We start from the raw sequence: 17,521 nt of genomic DNA, 5'->3' as shown, positions 1-17,521 counted from the left end.
TCACACGAACTACCCCCATTCATTTAGCATTAGTACCCTAATTGTTCCATAAGTGTTTATAGGGTACTTGTGCCGCCCATTGATGCACGACGAGGACTCAGAGTTCTTTAATTACAGATGGCTGTTTATTGATGCAAATCACGTTCATCACCACCGTAGAACTACAATTGCAGGAAATAATAACAGTCAATACTCATACAATTCAGTCAATAGAATTACAAAAACAAAACGAAAAGTGTGAATACGCTTTACGAACCACTTTGGCCTGCTTGCAGCTCAATGGGAGGGGTTTATCTTCAAAACTCTAGTACTTTAGTCTCTTAGGTTTGACAAGTAAAGTGCATAAATCTGCTGCACTGTCTTCTCCGACAAGTCCGGACACGTTCTGCCAGATCTGCTCAAACTACGGCAAGTCAGAGCGTGAGACAGGACGTGATACGTCACAAGAGATAAAATGAAATATAAAAAATAAACATGCGCCCTCTATAGGCGACAGCTGCATTTACAGTACTTCAGTCTCATCATATTGACTTTTCAATTGCAAATCTATCATGAGGAGTCATGATTACATATGAGTACCTTTCACATTTGAACCGATACCGGTACCGGTACCGATACCTGTGAATCGATACCGGTACCCAACGGTACCTTTTTCCGGTACTTTAGTCTCAAGAAATTTAATTGACCTACCTCAGTCGTAAAAAAAAAAATCCAAACTTCAAATAACTACAATTTCGACAGTTTTCGGCTTGTCATTGCTCCGACTGCTTTGTTGTTGAATCAAGTCAAATCCTAGGTAAGCATATATTGTGCGTGTGAACGTTGACATGAAAAGAAAAAAGTAAAAAAAAAAAAAAGTAAAAAAAATTATAAAAAAAAAAAAAAAAAAAATCTGTTTCTCACTTGATTCGATACTCGGTAGTACCGACGTGTTTCGGTTCGGTGCCTCAAAAGTACCGAATTCGGTACCCATCCCTACATATGACTGGACCATTGGCTCTGGTATTTCCATTGTCACTGTATAGTTGTGTGGCAAACAACGGTGCCTCATATTATGATATTGGGCAGAGAGCGACAATGTGAGAAACACGGAGCAGCTCACACACTCTCCCCCCCCCTCTCTCTCTCTGAATGAAACGGAATGCATTTAGGTATCACTCCGGAATCACGTTTTAACCAAGTGATTGAAAGTCACTTGGTTGCTATTCATGAGCCTACAGTGATCAAGTAAATAAAACATCCAACTCGCGCAATGACTCGGCAAAAAGTAGAGTCCCGTGGATATTATTGCGAGAGATAATTCATACATATTATGAAAAGCCAATGTGTTGTTTAGAATCTGTCCAGTGCTACAAGCTCTGCGGGGGTCTAACACCTATTCAAAGCGCACACACCGCTCTGTCTCTCACTGTGTGTGTGTGCGCGGGCGTGTATGTGCGTTTCGTGACGCGATGTAGTTCTCTGGAAAACCGGGATAATTACAACCATACCATCTAGCAATAATTAAACCTATTTATAAGTCGTATTACGTTTTGCAAATAAGGAAACAGATATACAACAGTTCAAAGCACTCAAAAATGCCATTTCTCTATTTTGACCGATTTCTGAAATATGCGACATTTTGGAAGTTTCTGAGAAAACCTCTCGGCTGAGACAAGGCCTTTGTTCACCCGCATGCAGGTGCAAACAGCGAGGTCCAACCCCCAAGGGTTAACACAGATATTCAGATATATAAAATACCACTGATATTCAGCATTTGAACATGTTACCACAGACCTACATTATAAGACGACACCTCCATCATCACTCCATTATCACTCCATCATCACTCCATCATCATCATCATCATCATCATCATCATCATCATCATCATCATCATCATCATCATCATCATCATCATCATCATCACTCCATTATCACTCTGTCATCATCATCATCATCATCATCATCACCATCATCATCATCATCATCACCATCACCATCATCATCATCACTACATCATCATCATCATCAAGTCGGGTTTTAATCGTTATTTCTTTATCGATATCCATTAATTTTCATCCATCCATCCATCTCTCCCTGAACGTCAGCAAAACAAAAGAGATGATTGTGGACTTCAGGAGGTCGGGGGTCAAGGACTACAGCCCCCTCAGCATCAACGGGGCACCGGTTGAGAGAGTGAACAGTTTCAAGTACCTCGGAGCCCACATATCCGAGGACTTGACATGGACCACACACATTGACAGTGTTGTGAAGAAGGCACGGCAACGCCTCTACTTCCTCAGGCGCCTAAGGAAGTTCCAAGTCAGTCAGAAGATCCTTAAGAACTTCTACTCCTGTACAATAGAGAGCATCCTGACTGGCAACATCACCTCCTGGTTTGGGAATAGCACTGCACAAGACCGTAGCAGACTACAAAGAGTGACACGTTCAGCCGAACACACAATTGGAGGGGGGCTTCCCACCCTCCAGAACATTTACAACAAGCGGTGCAGGGGGAAGGCTAAGAGAATCATCAAGGACTCCAGCCACCCGAACAACTGCCTCTTTGAACTGCTGCGGTCAGGCAAGCGATACCGGAGTCTTAAGGCGAGCACAGAAAGACTCAGAAGAAGCTTCTATCCCCAGGCCATCAGGCTGCTCAACGAACAATAAACACTATGCAACAACCATCAAATGCACACAGCACACACACACCCACACGCACACACTCACTTTAAACAAACAACTCACTGCAGCACCCACTTTACACACTTTAGAACACCTAAACACACTTTACACTTTATATTTATTGGTAAAGGATTTGCACTACAACTCGCACACCTTACTGTAAATTGTACCTAAATTGTACCTCATCCCATTTCTGCTCTGCACTATATAGTATTGTATATTAGTACATTGCATAGTATATTGTATATTGTATGGTAACTCAGTTACTTCTATTCTGCATCGAACATTGTACATATGTCTATACTGAACACTGTGACCTCTATTTTTACTTCTATTTTACATGCTATACTATTTTATTTCATACTTATCTTGTCTAACACAGTCTCTGGAGCGTAATAGTAAGAAGCATTTTGTATAAAAGTATTCTGTACTTCTGTATGACAACTATTAAAGAAACTTAGAAACTTAGAAACTGATGTTATCATTGGGAATGGGTCTGAGCTCGCAAAAGGGCAAATACCGCCGCCTACGCCTTCCAGCGGGTATTGCACCCCATTGGGAATGGTGTAGTTTCTTTTCTGGGACAATCCAAGCCGTGCGGGCGGGGTTTAGATACTCAGACGAGGTAGGCAGATACAACGATGCATTGGACCAGTAACCCCACCCGCCCGTCATTGTGAAACGGTCGGTAATGTGGTACGGACAGTGTTGGGAAAGTTCACTTTCTACATGAACTAGTTCAGTTTACAGTTCACAAATTTTAAAATTAACTAGTTCAGCTGGCTAGGTGTAGTGTGTCATTTTTTCTTTTTTTTTATATATATTTTTTTGCCGTTTTATCGCTTTATTGCTACTGGGCAGTCCAGTAGATAGAGACAGAGGAGGAATGGGAGACAGAGTGGGGGGAAGACATTCGGCAAATAACGACGGGTTCGGGAGTCGAACCTGGGTCGGCCGCGTCGCGGCTGAGCGCGCTATGTGGTTCGCCACTGGGGCGCCCAGTGTGTCATTTTTATATCATTTACTAAACTTAACTCTTGGATTCAACTATGAACCCAATGGATTTTCTTATTCTAACGAGGATGGAAAACGGATCATCATAAGCTCATCATTACTTGATGGAGCACAAGCTGACACCTCAATGAACTCTGATCTTAAAGATATCTTTACAGACTTGAAATACCTCAAGGAGAAAGACATTAAATTGGACCTTAATTCTATCACGTTATCCGATTACTGGAGAAAAGGATACATTCCACGGGGCCTAAGAATCAAGAAATTCCCTTCATTTGGATCAAAGGACAATACTGATTTAAAAAAGAAATGGGAATCTATTCTTAATAAATGCTCGTCCGATTTAATGCTCCTACTGATAGAAGAAGCTACCAAAGACCCACAGATTGTTCAGCATGAAATTGAGGAAATGAACAAGAAGGTGGACACACTGAACAAAGACCTGGAAAAGGCTCCACTTGAAATCAAATTGACAGAACATTTGAACAAATTTGCAATGACACTCAAACAAGATAAGCTCCGGAAATTCCAGCGGGATGAAAAAGATTTTAAAGAGAACAATGTTTACTCATGGCACAGACCAGGGGCTGCCAACCCATGGCATAGACGCAAGGCTCAACACTTCCATGAACCCAAGCGCACACGTCCCTGCACTGTCTCCTTCAACTTCACCAGTGAAGAAGAAGACTCTGATGCCCCACGAAGGAACCCCGGAGTCGATTTTTTAGGAGAAGACCAATCTCTAACGAGCCAAGACAAGGACACACGGACACCCCACAAAGAAAACAGAGGAAGAGGACGAGGAGGGGGAGAAAGAAACCTGCATCGCAAATATCACACACGGAGCCAACAGAGGTAGTGATCAACCTGTCAGACGTACAGCTTACTGATGCGCAGAACAAGGTATTATCCAAGGGTCTCTCCTTCTCCCCTACCAATCTCCCCAATGACTTTGAATTAAAAACAGACTTGTTTCGTTTTTATAGGAATCTACACATTAAGGCATGGTATAAGCAGAATCCACAGTGTGTGTTTACCCCAGTTAGTCAAAATATTATTACTCCTTGTACTCCTTTTAAGCCTAAATCATATTTTTGTCCAGTAGTACAGAATACTACGTTGAGCACATTCGAGAAAAAAGTAAATTATGAAGTAAAGAAATTAACTAATAGCAAGACACATGTCCACCATAATTTGACTAAAAACGAACGAGATGCCCTCAAAGAACTCTCAGATAACAGAAATATCGTCATTAAGAGAGCCGACAAGGGAGGAGCCATAGTGGTTTGGGGTGTAGAACAATACGTTAAAGAGTTGTCCCGACAACTTCAGGACACGACTTTTTATCTCCCTCTTACTTCTAACCCGTCAACTATATTAGCAGAAGAACTTAAAGACTTGCTAGTTAGGTCGAAAGATGATAACCTTATCTCTGACCAAGAATTTAAGTTCTTATACAATTCTAACCCTCGTATGGCCTCCTTCTATTTATTGCCTAAGATACATAAAAACCTTACTGAACCACCAGGGAGACCAGTGATTTCAGGGAACAATAGCCTAACTGAACCTATATCAAAATACGTAGATTTTTTTATTAAACCACTACTTCCAACGCTTCCAGCTTATTTGCAGGACACTACAGATGTTCTCAATAAAATCAAAGAGCAAGGTAATATTGGACCAGGCACTTACTTAGTGACAATGGATGTAGAAGCCCTTTACACCAGTATTGCCCATGACCAAGGCATGACAGCCATGAGACCTTGTTTAGATACTCGCACTGACTCACAGGACCCCCCTACAGATTTTTTGGTCGAACTAACTAAATTTACTTTACTTAACAATGTATTTTTATTTCAGGACAAAATGTATCGACAGGTAAAAGGCTGTGCTATGGGTGCATGTTTTAGCCCTTCATATGCAGGCTTGTTTATGGGGAAATGGGAGGAGGACTATGTGTTCAACACTGAAAATGTATTTAAAGATAAGATCATCTGCTGGGCCAGATATATAGATGACATCATTATGTGGTGGAAAGGCACTATTGATGAATTGAAAGCATTTCATAGTTATTTGAACAACACTAACCCAAATATAAAACTGTCTCTAGATTTTAGTCCTGATAAGATCCATTTTCTGGACTTAGAAATCACGAAAGATTTGAATGGTGACCTACATACGTCATTGTACAGGAAGTTAACGCATAAAAATACTATTTTACATGCAGAGAGCTTCCACCCCTCTACTTTGATCAACAATGTTCCCTACGGCCAATTTAAAAGAGTACGTAGAATCTGTGACAGTGAGGCTGATTTTAGAGAAAAGAGCAGAGAAATGTATGATCGCTTTAGAGAACGTGGCTATACACATAATACTCTTAAAACAGCTATATCTGAAGCCGCTACTGTAGAATGCGACTCCCTCTTAAAAAGAAAGACACTAAAAGAGAAAACCGATAGGGTGTTTTTCTCTACCACTTATAGTAGTACTAAGGCCCTTGCTGTTCGCAATATAATTAAAAAGAATTGGAGCTTGATCCAATGTGATGAGGCCTTGTCTAACATATTCCCTGACCCGCCCCTCTGTACATTTAGGAGAGCCCCCAATCTCGGAGATAAATTAGTACGAAGCCATCTACCGGCAGATGTCAAATCTACATGGTTACCAAAGCCTCCTATAGGAACATATAGATGTGGTCACTGCAAACAATGCGATGTGGTGGTAAGATCAAAAGGATTTACCCACCCAGTTACAAAACAGACATATACTTCTAACAGCTTTATTAATTGTCAAACGACACATGTTATTTATATACTGTCTTGTTCCAAATGTGACTCTTTTTATGTTGGTCGTACGAAACGCCGTCTACTTGATCGACTGGCAGATCATAAATATGCTATTAAAACTAACAACATGGATTATGCAATGGCTAAACATATTCATGAAGTTCACCAAAGTACCTCTGCTTTATTTACAGCTATCGGAATTGACAGTGTTCCACTCACGTCTAGAGGAGGTAATAGACAAAGAATTCTAAACCAAAAAGAAAGTCGCTGGATCGATAGACTACAGGCCACCTCACTCCCAGGTTTAAATGATTCCATAGACATGGTGTCATTTTTATAGGCCAGTAGATCACTTTATTTATTTATTGTATTTATACATTGTTATTTATTGTATTTTGATAGACTACAGGCCACCTCTTTGCAGGTTTAAATGACTCTATGGACATGTTGTCACTTCTATAGGCTAAGTAGATTACATTATATAGTAGTATTTTTTTGTCTTGCATTACTCAATGCTCTTACATTGTTGTTTTTGATCATTTCTGATATTATTATGTTTGTTTTGACTCATTTCCTTATGTTGTTATAATATTTTGAGTGTGTGTATATATATACATATATAATATACAAATTTGTTTATTTCTATTTGGCGGAATTCTGAATGCCATGGCGAAAAAATGAAATATGATGTCAATAACGTCGTACGCCGTGATTTGGCGGAATTCGCATGACCAGCAAACCCGTCTTACAACGTTATTATCAATGTGTTAATGACCGCAGCAATATGTGCATATGCGCTACGTTATATGCGTAAATGTGCGTAAAGTCAAGACTCGACAGTACTGAACCAGACAAATTATTTAGGAGCACATTTTTTGCATGATTAAAAACAAAGGTTCGAACATCTGTTCGGAAAAATCATGGCAAAGTTCGAATCCCAAAAACAGGCTTCGGGGACAGCTCTATGGAGGACTGACGTATACTGTATACATACAACATATTTTACCCATCTCAGTTTCCAGTCTGGGTGATCTGATCACCTTCCCAAAGAGTGACTGGACTTATTTGAATGAGCAGAACAAATCCACAACCTCTTAATGTTCGGGGGCCCGCATGTGGGCCATCGCGCAGAGGGACACGCCTGTGCGAGGGACACGTGCACGTCACAGCACTTTGCCCTCGTCTGCTGGCTCCGGGCTGCATTTTTTGCCATGCAACCAATACATTGAACTGACCACACCCCATTGTAGCCAAGGAGCGTCTGCTCCGGAAGCGATCCCAGACGAGCGCTGACAGTGGGGGAAGCCGACACAAGAAGACCATTGTTTTGACTAGAGCAGGGGTAGGCAACCCTAGGCACGCGTGCCTGCATAGGCACGTGGGGGCATTTTCATAGGCACAGGGGGCAGCATTAAAAATATATATATATATATTATCATTTTTATTTTATATTTTGCTTTGAAATATTATAGTGAAATATTTTGCACTGTTGTCACATTATCTTGTTGAAATCCTCCCACAGGTTCTTTTTACTACCACATATTTAATTGAGACCCTTTATTTGTTTATTATTTCAATTTAGCTGGAAATACATTGCTACATCATTCAGTAACATTTGCAGAGACTTATAACAAAAACATTATTACGGTCACCATTGTGACCAGTGGGATTAATCAACCAATTGTATTATTTATTTTTCTATTTCATTGAACATTGCACATGTTAAAAGCAATTTTTTTTACTCAAAATGTGAGTATTACCAAGTCAACTTGTGTTCTTAAAACAATGACAATAAACATAGTTTTATTAGGTTGAAATAATGTGGTTGTGTACTTATTTTTCTGTTAACTTATTATGGATTGAAAACTGAAAACCTTAATGCACAGTAACTGAACTCAATATTTTTAAGTTCTGGTAACTTATTATTATTATTTATTTTTTTACAGTGTAGTCTTGCGATCAATCAAAACTTATTTGCACGATATACATTTACATTTACATTTAGTCATTTAGCTGACGCTTTTATCCAAATCGACTTACAAGTTCTGTACGACAAGTCATCAGGAAGGATACAACTCTATCAGCTGAGTAACAATATTCATCAAAGTGTTGCGTGTTACAGTGTAGGTTAGTTTATTAGGGCAAGTGCATGACAGTAAGGTTAGTTAGGGTTAGGTATTTTTAATTATTAATTTTTTTATTTTATTTCAGATAATGGTTGAAGAAGTGCGTCTTTAGTCGACGGCGAAAGATTGGACGGGATTCGGCTGTCCTAACTGGGGTGGGTAGTTCATTCCACCATTGTGGGGCAAGGACTGAGAATAGGCGGCTTCTCTTTGATGACTAGGGATGGGTACCTTTCACATTTGAACCGATACCGGTACCGGTACCTGTGAATCGATACCGGTACCCAACGGTACCTTTTTTCGGTACTTTAGTCTCAAGAAATTTAATTTACCTACCTCAGTCGTAAAAAAAACAATCCAAACTTCAAATAACTACAATTTCGACAGTTTTCGGCTTGTCATTGCTCCGACTGCTTTGTTGTTGAATCAAGTCAAATCCTAGGTAAGCATATATTGTGCGTGTGAACGTTGACTTGAAAAGAAAAAAGTAAAAAAAAAAAGTAAAAATTGTTTTCTTTTCTTTTCTTTTTTATTTATTTTTTCGGTTTCTCACTTGATTCGATACTCGGTAGTACCGACGTGTTTCGGTTCGGTACCTCAAAAGTACCGAATTCGGTACCCATCCCTATTGATGACCCTCCCGGAGCTCGGATAGGAGTAGGTCTGAGGCGGCCAGAAGATGCAGAGCGTAGGGGTCTTGAGGGTGTGTAGTTAGAGACCATTGACCGGAGGTAGGCGGGAGCGGTTCCCTTTGCCGCACGGTATGCTAGGTCGAGGGCCTTGAAGCGGATACGTGCAGCAATGGGGAGCCAGTGCAGGTCCCTAAGAAGTGGGGTGACATGGGCCGACTTCGGTAGGTTTGAGATCAGGCGGGCCGCTGCGTTCTGAATGAGTTGAAGAGGCTTGGTGGCGGTGGCCGGGAGGCCAGCGTTGCAGATATACCTCACATTCACCCTCCATTCACATCCTGGTGTTCTCCTGGTGTTCTCCATTAGGCCTGTAGGTGGAGCTATGACAGCACACGTACAGTACACACACCGATGGTGTGTGATGTGTCCAAAAATGAATGGGCAAATGTGAGTGAAATGGTCGCACTGTATGCAGCTGTTTGTCTGCATTGCATTCCACCCCCCCCCAACTCAGATTTAGGGTTGATACAACCATCATAATAATATTGTTAATAATAACAATAACAATAATGATGTAATAATGTAAAAATTATCATTAAAAAGACCTGATTATGAGAAAAAAAATTACGATGCATGGAATATTGTTGAGGCACACTAGTTACAACAACTATATTTCAAACAGGCACTGCACTCCATGTCAAAAAGGTTGCTGACCCCTGGACTAGACCATCGAAATGAATGGCAGCGGACGGCCATTTTGGATAATCACGCTGAATTATTGCGGTACACACATTACAAAAACCTTTGTAAAACACTCATTTTCGGTGGGATTTATATAAACTTTGGACCTGTATGACTATAAGACTTCAGGCTATGGAACCGTTATGTTTTCCAGCTCCTATCTCTCAACTGGAACCCAAAAACAGGCATCTGGCAACAAGTCAACACAAAAGTAAGGAGCAAATATTTTATTTCAGTGTGTTCACTTCAAACCTCTGTTTCTCTAATACATTAGCACTGAAAGTGAATTTTCTGAAACTTCAGAATGTTACCTTTCAAAAGAGACCAGACTCATGCATGTGCTATAAGTATAAAGTATAATAAATCGCATTTTATGCTAAATGTGCCCGACTGTTAACTCCTTAACTCATTGACTGCCACACTGTTTTCCCAAGTTTACTCCCTGGCGCCAGCGTTTCAGACCGCATTGACGCTGTTTGTAGATCCATCGTATATTCTATATTATAGCTATGGAGACATACTATGGCTCATTTGAAAGGCAATATTTATACTCCAACACAACAGGGAACAAACCGTTTATTTCTACATACATCCGTTCATGTGCAATCCCAGGCTAAAGAGTGGCCAGTTTCCTAAAAATCCATGCTCATTTTCTAATAAGAGCGAGTAGCATGGAACTCTGTAGTGTTGAGGTGTTAGGGGTGTTGTGGAGGATGTTGAGGTGTTAGGAGTGTTGTGGAGGGTGTTGAGGTGTTAGGAGTGTTGTGGAGGATGTTGAGGTGTTAGGAGTGTTGTGGAGGGTGTTGAGGTGTTAGGAGTGTTGTGGAGGGTGTTGAGGTGTTAGGGGTGTTGTGGAGGATGTTGAGGTGTTAGGAGTGTTGTGGAGGATGTTGAGGTGTTAGGAGTGTTGTGGAGGATGTTGAGGTGTTAGGAGTGTTGTGGAGGATGTTGAGGTGTTAGGAGTGTTGTGGAGGATGTTGAGGTGTTAGGAGTGTTGTGGAGGATGTTGAGGTGTTAGGAGTGTTGTGGAGGATGTTGAGGTGTTAGGAGTGTTGTGGAGGATGTTGAGGTGTTAGGGGTGTTGTGGAGGGTGTTGAGGTGTTAGGAGTGTTGTGGAGGGTGTTGAGGTGTTAGGAGTGTTGTGGAGGGTGTTGAGGTGTTAGGAGTGTTGTGGAGGGTGTTGAGGTGTTAGGAGTGTTGTGGAGGATGTTGAGGTGTTAGGAGTGTTGGGGAGGATGTTGAGGTGTTAGGAGTGTTGTGGAGGATGTTGAGGTGTTATGAGTGTTGTGGAGGATGTTGAGGTGTTAGGAGTGTTGTGGAGGATGTTGAGGTGTTAGGAGTGTTGTGGAGGATGTTGAGGTGTTAGGAGTGTTGTGGAGGATGTTGAGGTGTTAGGAGTGTTGTGGAGGATGTTGAGGTGTTAGGGGTGTTGTGGAGGATGTTGAGGTGTTAGGGGTGTTGTGGAGGATGTGTGGACGTACCGAGCACCAGTAACTCCACCTGTGCCTCGTTCTTCCCCTCCAGGTCATCAGCGATGACGACTTTACAGAAGTAGACTCCGCTGTCACCCCAGTGGAGCTCCCCGATCCTCAGGTCCGCCTCTGTACACAGGAGACAGGAAACCAGGTCATGTGAGAAAGGTGGAAGGTGACGCGACCTGAGACCTAATCGCTGCGTCGCGACGGTTGTAATCATACATGATGACCTACGTTGTCACCTCTTTGTTGTGTTACTGCTACTACATTGGACTATTCGAATGTCAATGGTGTGCTTTGAGCATGCCTCTCTCAACACTACAATAATGAATAACAAATCCATTCTAATGCTAATGTGCGTTTACTCTCTCAACTGTGATTAATGAAAACGGGAGGGCATTGTTGGGAATAAACCGAGGGAGGTGTGTTCCACTGTGGACGCGGGGACAGAAGGTGAGTGTTCTGTTTTGATAAGGAGCTCATGAATAGGGGTGAATAGGAGACAAGGGGGGTTGTGACAATGTGTGCACAGTAGAATAGTACCCCGTCTATTGTGAAACTGGGAGACTAAAAAGGGACTATTTTGAGACACAGGAAAACCCACGACACCATAAACTCTGTTTCCTGTGGAGAGATGAATCACAGGCCGAGCGCTACTGGTCACTATTCTACTGGTCACTATTCAGCTGGTCACTATTCTGCTGGTCACTATTCTGCTGGTCACTATTCAGCTGGTCACTATTCTGCTGGTCACTATTCAGCTGGTCACTATTCTGCTGGTCACTATTCTGCTGGTCACTATTCAGCTGGTCACTATTCTACTGGTCACTATTCTACTGGTCACTATTCTGCTGGTCACTATTCTGCTGGTCACTATTCTCCTGGTCACTATTCTGCTGGTCACTATTCTCCTGGTCACTATTCTGCTGGTCACTATTCTCCTGGTCACTATTCTGCTGGTCACTATTCTCCTGGTCACTATTCTACTGGTCACTATTCTCCTGGTCACTATTCTGCTGGTCACTATTCTCCTGGTCACTATTCTACTGGTCACTATTCTACTGGTCACTATTCTGCTGGTCACTATTCTACTGGTCACTATTCTGCTGGTCACTATTCTACTGGTCACTATTCTGCTGGTCACTATTCTACTGGTCACTATTCTGCTGGTCACTATTCAGCTGGTCACTATTCTGCTGGTCACTATTCAGCTGGTCACTATTCTACTGGTCACTATTCTACTGGTAAGTAAGTAAGTAAGTAAGTAAGTAAGTAAGTAAGTAAGTAAGTAAGTAAGTAAGTAAGTAAGTAAGTATTTATAAAGCACCTTTCATACATGTCATGTAGCTCAAAGTGCTGTACACAAATATAGGCATATATAACGATAAAAGCAATAAAGTCACAGTGATCAGTTAAGATCAATGTTTAAAAAAAAGAATAATAATAATAATAGTAACGTAAAAATGAAAATAACGTAAAAACAGTCATTTGCTTACCAGTTTGGGAGAACAGGTCCGCACAAACATGTCCGCTCAGTAGCAACCGGAAGTGCACTAAACCAATGCACTTGTATGGTAGGTAGCAATGTTTAGCTCTTATAACGCTAGTGTAGTTACGTTTTTATCAGTGGTCATAGTTGGGTCCATAGTGCTTTACCAAGTCCCATGGATCCATCAGTGGCCGTGTATTGTGTGCGTATGTACCCGTTCCCTCATGTGGTCAGTGGCCAGAGTTTGGGTCCATAGTGCTTTACCAAGTCCCATGGACCCATCAGTGGCCGCGTCTTGTGTGCGTATGTACCGTTCCCTCGTCTAAAGAGTTGGGTCCACAAGACTTTTCCAAGCCTTACGGATCCATCAGTGGTCGTGTATTGTGTGCGTATGTACCCGTTCCTTCATCTAAAAAGTTGGGTCCACAAGGCCTCATGGATCCATCAGGTTTTTCCAAGCCATAACTATTTGTAAGCTAGACTGTATAGGTACGTTTTTAATTTTCCTTTAAAAATGTGTATAGAGCTGGCGTTTCTGATGTGTGTTGGTAGTGTGTTCCATAGTTTTGGGGCATAGTTGGCAAATGCCATACTTCCTATCCTTTTTTGGTTTCTGGGCGTGTCTAGTAAACCTGTAGTGGATGACCGTAGCGTTCTTGAGGGCAGATAACTAACTAGGGAATTTGCTATGTATTTTGGGCCTTGCTCATTAAGAGCTTTATATGTTAGGAAAAGGACCTTAAAATCAATTCTATGAGTTATTGGAAGCCAGTGGTCACTATTCTGCTGGTCACTATTCTGCTGGTCACTATTCTGCTGGTCACTATTCTGCTGGTCACTATTCTCCTGGTCACTATTCTGCTGGTCACTATTCTACTGGTCACTATTCTGCTGGTCACTATTATGCTGGTCACTATTCAGCTGGTCACTATTCTACTGGTCACTATTCTGCTGGTCACTATTCTACTGGTCACTATTCTGCTGGTCACTATTCTGCTGTATTCTACTGGTCACTATTCCACTGGTCACTATTCTGCAGGTCACTATTCTACTGGTCACTATTCTGCTGGTCACTATTCTACTGGTCACTATTCTGCTGGTCACTATTCTACGGGTCACTATTCTACTGGTCACTATTCTGCAGGTCACTATTCTGCAGGTCACTATTCTACTGGTCACTATTCTACTGGTCACTATTCTGCTGGTCACTATTCTGCAGGTCACTATTCTGCAGGTCATTATTCTACTGGTCACTATTCTGCTGGTCACTATTCTGCTGGTCACTATTCTGCAGGTCACTATTCTGCAGGTCATTATTCTACTGGTCACTATTCTGCTGGTCACTATTCTACTGGTCACTATTCTACTGGTCACTATTCTGCTGGTCACTATTCTACTGGTCACTATTCTGCTGGTCACTATTCTACTGGTCACTATTCTGCTGGTCACTATTCTGCTGGTCACTATTCTGCTGGTCACTATTCTGCAGGTCACTATTAGGCAGCAGGTCACTATTAGGCAGCAGGTCACTATTAGGCAGCAGGTCACTATTAGTAATGTTAGCAAACTGAGCCCCAGCTCTATTTCTATGTAAAGTGCATTATAAGACCTTTAGTTTCAAGTTTGTTTATTATTTGTCATAATAAAATACAGAATACTTCATGATGAAATTCTTGTTTCTGTATGAGCCCCTGAGAGTGTGCTACATACAGTAAACAAATAAGTCAGTAAAAAAGGTAATTAAGAAGTAAGTACAAAGTAAGTAAAGGAATGTTCGTCAATATACAAATATACAATATACAATACAGAGCTAAATGAGCAACAGTGAGGTACAATACAGAAATAAGATGAGGCACAAAACACAGGGCAGGGTGCAAATGAGGCATGAATGCAGTGCAAATCCCCTTAACCCTTTAATCGCCGTTGACGCTTTTCAGCGTCATTCCCCGCCATGCTTATTCTGCCGATGACGCTGTACAGCGTCATTGATATCAATATTTCAAAAATCTGTGACCGAAATCATATTTCTCCCCCGGAGACATGAGACGTACTACTGCGTGAATATTTTAGGCAACCAACTTGTGTTTAGCGTTTCTCTGATTGGCCACTACGCCCATGTGACCGCGGCAGTGCGAGAGAGCTGCAGCGTGGAAATAGGCTGTCTATTGCCATTCTCTAAGACAAACTCTAACCTTAACCAGCTCCTTAACAGCGCCTAAACTTAACCCTTCTAACCTTAACCAACTCCGAAACAATGCCTAACCTTAACCTTAACCAACTCCGAAACAATGCTTAAAGTTAACATGCCTAAACTTAACCGGCGAAAGAATGCACGTTAAAAAAATAAATAAAATAAAAACGGAATCGAACTTGTCACCAAAGGACCGCAGGATCCACAGCAAGGCAGCGCTACCAATTGAGCTGGTTGTGGATGTTGAAACAGGGGGGATTACTGCTACATAATGCTGCCGCGACAGAGCTCTGTGCCGCTCTGCTGCTGCCGCGTCGCCGCGGGGGCGTGGCTAGACGCAAGTTGGGCGTGGCTAGACACAAGTTGGTTGCCTTTAATATTTAGGCGTACTGGTGAGCCCCTGTCAACTCTCTAACGGTTCAAGAGCGACATCTGGTGGCCGATCGGCAGATCGCCCAGGGAAGAAACAGGAAGTTGAAGCTGGTGCTCATTTCAATTTGGTCCGATCACTCGCTATAGGTCCCGGGACTCTAGCTCGACACAATGGATAGCGATCCGTTGCCAATAACTCGATAAACAACATGATTTGGACGTATATACTATTATACAACCTGGAAATGGATCGGATATTTCGACATCCCATAATAGAAAAAATTCTGTTCCACACTCATCTCCCAACGGCGAGAGGAAGCTACGGTGAGTTTCAGCGTTATTTGTTCATGTCTTCTATACTAACTGCTCTGATGATCATATCACCCACACTAGATGAATGATATAACGTTGCCCACGGAATTATAAACGACCCCCCCCCCCCATCCGGTCATCATCAGATCATAAGTAGTAACTTCTAGAAGTACGTCCATTTGAATTTTTTTATCTCGCGCCGATTGCTATCAAACTGTATACAATCATCAATATAATGCATTTAGGGCTATAAATCACGTTCTGGAGAAAGCTGCAGAAAACGATAAAAACATACTTATACTTTAGACCGTATTTTAGTATGAATATGTGAATGAAAAAGTATAACGTTGGTACACCCTGAACAATAGATATAGGACTTTGAATGGGCCATGGTAATGTCAATTTAGCAATACAATTTAAAAAGTTTTAGCCCTGCAAAGAAGGGGAACTTCTCCATGTTAAATAGGGCTGGCGACGGATGGTAAATTATGAATTTAACCCCGGCGATCAAAGGGTTAACAATAGATACATATAAAGTGAGTAAAGTGAGTGGTAAGGTGAGTGTTTGTTTAAAGTGAGTGTGTACGTGTGGATGTGTGTGCAGCAAGTGTAGACGATGGGCTGCCTGCCACACAGCGTCCTGATCAGGTGACACTTCACTTCCTGATCAGGTGACACTTCACTTCCTGATCAGGTGACACTTTACTTCCTGATCAGGTGACACTTCACTTCCTGATCAGGTGACACTTCAGTTCAGTGTTTCGCGGAACCCCAGGGACGTTCCCATTTAATTCAATGCAGATTGAATAGGATCTGAGATTATATTAACTAGAAGTGAGCAGAGTACACTGCACTAAATCATATCTAACAACAAATGTTCTCAGAGTGGGATACCTGGTATAAACTCTTATCAGTCTGGGTTCATGGTCTATACGCCTCCTTTAGAAACATCAGTCTGGGTTCATGGTCTATACGCCTCCTTTAGCAACATCAGTCTGGGTTCATGGTCTATACGCCTCCTTTAGAAACATCAGTCTGGGTTCATGGTCTATACGCCTCCTTTAGAAACATCAGTCTGGGTTCATGGTCTATACGCCTCCTTTAGAAACATCAGTCTGGGTTCATGGTCTATACGCCTCCTTTAGAAACATCAGTCTGGGTTCATGGTCTATACGCCTCCTTTAGAAACATCAGTCTGGGTTCATGGTCTATACGCCTCCTTTAGAAACATCAGTCTGGGTTCATGGTCTATACGCCTCCTTTAGAAACATCAGTCTGGGTTCATGGTCTATACGCCTCCTTTAGAAACATCAGTCTGGGTTCATGGTCTATACGCCTCCTTTAGAAACATCAGTCTGGGTTCATGGTCTATACGCCTCCTTTAGAAACATCAGTCTGGGTTCATGGTCTATACGCCTCCTTTAGAAACATCAGTCTGGGTTCATGGTCTATACGCCTCCTTTAGAAACATCAGTCTGGGTTCATGGTCTATACGCCTCCTTTAGAAACATCAGTCTGGGTTCATGGTCTATACGCCTCCTTTAGAAACATCAGTCTGGGTTCATGGTCTATACGCCTCCTTTAGAAACATCAGTCTGGGTTCATGGTCTATACGCCTCCTTTAGAAACATCAGTCTGGGTTCATGGTCTATACGCCTCCTTTAGAAACATCAGTCTGGGTTCATGGTCTATACGCCTCCTTTAGAAACATCAGTC

General features: G+C 41.9%; 1 protein-coding gene across 3 annotated transcripts in view; it reads right to left on the bottom strand.

The window, feature by feature from the left end:
* Positions 1–17,521, bottom strand: part of ildr2 (immunoglobulin-like domain containing receptor 2) — a 118,645-nt gene that overhangs the window by 76,207 nt on the left and 24,917 nt on the right. For all 3 annotated transcript variants that reach the window (XM_084313973.1, XM_084313974.1, XM_084313975.1), the window contains exon 3: positions 11,448–11,567. In XM_084313973.1, coding sequence (XP_084170099.1) covers positions 11,448–11,567 — 120 coding nt within the window. The remainder of the gene's footprint in view (positions 1–11,447; positions 11,568–17,521) is intronic.

Source organism: Notolepis coatsorum (genome assembly GCF_963971535.1).
Source record: "Notolepis coatsorum genome assembly, chromosome: 5".
Lineage (NCBI taxonomy): Eukaryota > Metazoa > Chordata > Actinopteri > Aulopiformes > Paralepididae > Notolepis > Notolepis coatsorum.
This window is presented reverse-complemented; position numbering and strand designations above follow the sequence as displayed.